Here is a 2,997-nt window from a genome sequence, read left to right as displayed (position 1 = left end):
TGTCATATATTAATAAAAAATATTAACATTTATAATGATTAATTTAAAATTCATATTTATCACATCTTTTAATTAATTAGTTAATTAATAATATAAAAAATTATTTATTTCATAAATTTGTATATCATATAGTAAAAATTTGGTATATTGCATGTAATGTTTAAAGAAAAAAATGTATGAAATTTTTTATAGTCTTTAATGATTTTAAATATATAATAATGGCTTTCAATGGAAAATTAACTCAAATTTATGTCAATATGGCCATTAATTAGTCCATTATGACTATTAAGTTACATTTTAATATCAATTACATATAACAATAATAAAATATTCAACAACTCTTTTACAAGAGAAATTTATAGAAAATTCAAAAATGAATTTAGAATTAAAATACATTATTAATGAAATAATAACACCCACTGATTCCTCCTCACTCATTACATTTTGCCCAAAAGGAAGTTCAGGAGTTACAAACATCACTGATTCCAAGCCGTTGGATATATATATAACTCAATCAATGGCTGCTAATCCATGTATCATAGAATAATCTTCATTTAGCCACCAATTTTTCCTCATAAACAACCTATAAGCTAGGCCTTACCATTAACCAATTAAGTTCTTTCCCTTTTGATTTTGGTCCTCATTAAGCATCTTTCATGAAAGGCATTGGAGGTAAAGGTGTTGGTGGAAATGCTATTACTCACCTTCATGTGTGTGGGAATATTAAGGTCACTAACCCTTCTATGTGTCGTTCAGGTCCTCCTTTGACAGCCATAGATAGGTTCTTATGGGGCCAACAAAGCCATTCCCCTCAGAAGCAAAAGCCACAGAACATTGCAAGCAATGGCCATGCAAGTGTTTTTGATGGTTTTGCTTGTTCAGGTGGCTCAACCAACAAGTGTCTCTGGCCTAACATTTCTCAAGAAGCCAACTTTATTGACCAGATTTTAGCAAATGAAGTGGCTCTGAATTGGACACAACACATCCCCACATTGTGTGTGAAAGAAGATGTGCAAGTTTTAGGAAAGAATGCCAAAGTGGCTGCACGTAGGCCTAAGAAAGGGTCCTCTGTGCCTTTGATTAAGGGACAATGGGCTGTTGAAGAAGACAGGTAGAGTAATGAGAATAACACATTGTGATATATAAAAAATTATATTTTTTATTTTATTTTGTGTGTGTATATATATATTTGCACTAAAAAATTTTATTTGATATATAATAAAAGGAAACTGTTAAAGTTGATAAAGCAACATGGTGTAAGAAAATGGTCTCAAATAGCTGAGAAGTTGGAAGGAAGGGCTGGCAAGCAGTGTCGAGAGAGATGGCATAATCATTTGCGGCCTGATATTAAGGTCAGTTTCTCGTTTAATCCTTCTGCACTTTGATGCCATGCTTTTATTTTTTTAATTATATAGTTTCATCTTAAAAAAGAAAAAAGGAAAAAATAACCTATGCCCTAGGGTTTTATTTGAAATATATACATGTTTTCTTAATTACGGAACATCGAGATATAGATTCAGATTAATCTTCGAGGATCTATTTGGTATATATTTGTATAGGCTGATCATATACTTCCTATATTTCCTTTCTATATCTCTCTCAAGAATGTAAATTTAGGTTAAACACAAAAACTAGGTGATATCACACTTCCTTAAATAACCATTCATATATTTCGTATTTTAGCGTTCAGATCATGTTTCATGTTACGTTTTCTTATATCATTGCTAAAATCACGTTAGGATTAATTATCAGATTATTACTAAAAAGGTTTCCTTAATTTTTTCCTGATAACCTTAACTAGGCTTTCTTCTATTAGTCGCTTGATTAGTGTTTTACAAATGAATTAATACAGTATCAAGAAGTACGTGCAATTAACAATTCCTTGTTTGTTATTTCATAAATTTATGGAAATTGCGTTTTATTGCCACTTAATTTGAATCGAAAAGAAATGTAGATTGCTATAATTTTTCCTTGGGTATATAACATATATGTGGCAGAAAGATAGTTGGAGTGAAGAAGAAGAGAGAATATTGGTAGAAACTCATTCCAAAATTGGAAACCGTTGGGCAGAGATTGCAAAGCGCATTCCAGGAAGAACAGAAAATGCAATAAAGAACCATTGGAATGCAACAAAAAGGAGGCAAAATTCAAAGAGAAAGAACAAAAGGCCAGCAACCTCAAATGGAAAGCCACAATCCTCTATACTCCAAGACTACATAAAAAGCTTGACTCTCACCAACACAACACCTACCACTCCTTTTGAGGACCCTATTGCAGCCCAACAACATCTTGTTTCCCCTCAACTCTCTGATTCTGTTACCAATGACAATTCCTCATCACCACTAATAGCTGAATCATATGATGATGAGTTGCTTTTCATGCAACAACTTTTCAAGGACAATTTCATTGTTGAATCTATTAATATTAAGCACTCAAAGAACAATAACTCTTCAACCTCCTTGGCTTGTTATAACCAAAGTAATGGTGATCAGCTTCTCACTGATGTCAATGAATGTGGATTTATTCATTCCAACCCAAACACGAACTCACATAACATGTTTTTTGATGAGAATCTCATTATCCCTAGAAAGACTCATCCTACCCCTACCAACTACCTTGATTCTGATGCCTATCTCTCTCACTTGCTGAATGGAACTGCAGCTTCATCACTTTGCTATAATTATGGGATTGAAAACCATAATATGGACTTGGATGTTGGAGAACAAGGTTGTTTAGAGGGAAAGAGAGAGATCGATTTGATAGAGTTGGTTTGTTCAGCTCAGCTTCTCCATTAGCAGCTTCGTAATTTAGGATGTTTTAATCATGACTCTAGTTGTGACTTTGGAATAACTATGCTGATCCTATACACGGGATTAGGATCTGCATTCTCGATCTTTTTCTCTGTTTAGATTGTGTCTCACGTTTTAAATAAATCAAATTTTTTATCGTATGCTCTTTTTTCCTTAACTGCGCCATGGTTGAACTCTAGAGACTATA

The 2,997-nt window shown here is 32.8% G+C and overlaps 1 protein-coding gene across 1 annotated transcript; it reads left to right on the top strand.

Moving 5' to 3' along the window:
* The first annotated feature begins 656 nt into the window (after positions 1-656).
* On the top strand, positions 657-2,795 carry LOC113851193 (transcription factor MYB119-like). The gene is made up of 3 exons (XM_027481667.1): positions 657-1,111; positions 1,226-1,352; positions 1,998-2,795. Exons 1-3 carry the CDS (start codon positions 657-659, stop codon positions 2,793-2,795), a joined length of 1,380 nt encoding a protein of 459 aa, XP_027337468.1.
* Positions 2,796-2,997: the final 202 nt, after the last annotated feature.

This window comes from Abrus precatorius, unplaced genomic scaffold, assembly GCF_003935025.1.
Source record: "Abrus precatorius isolate BTA unplaced genomic scaffold, Abrus_2018 Scaffold9, whole genome shotgun sequence".
Taxonomy (NCBI): Eukaryota; Viridiplantae; Streptophyta; class Magnoliopsida; order Fabales; family Fabaceae; genus Abrus; species Abrus precatorius.
This window is presented reverse-complemented; position numbering and strand designations above follow the sequence as displayed.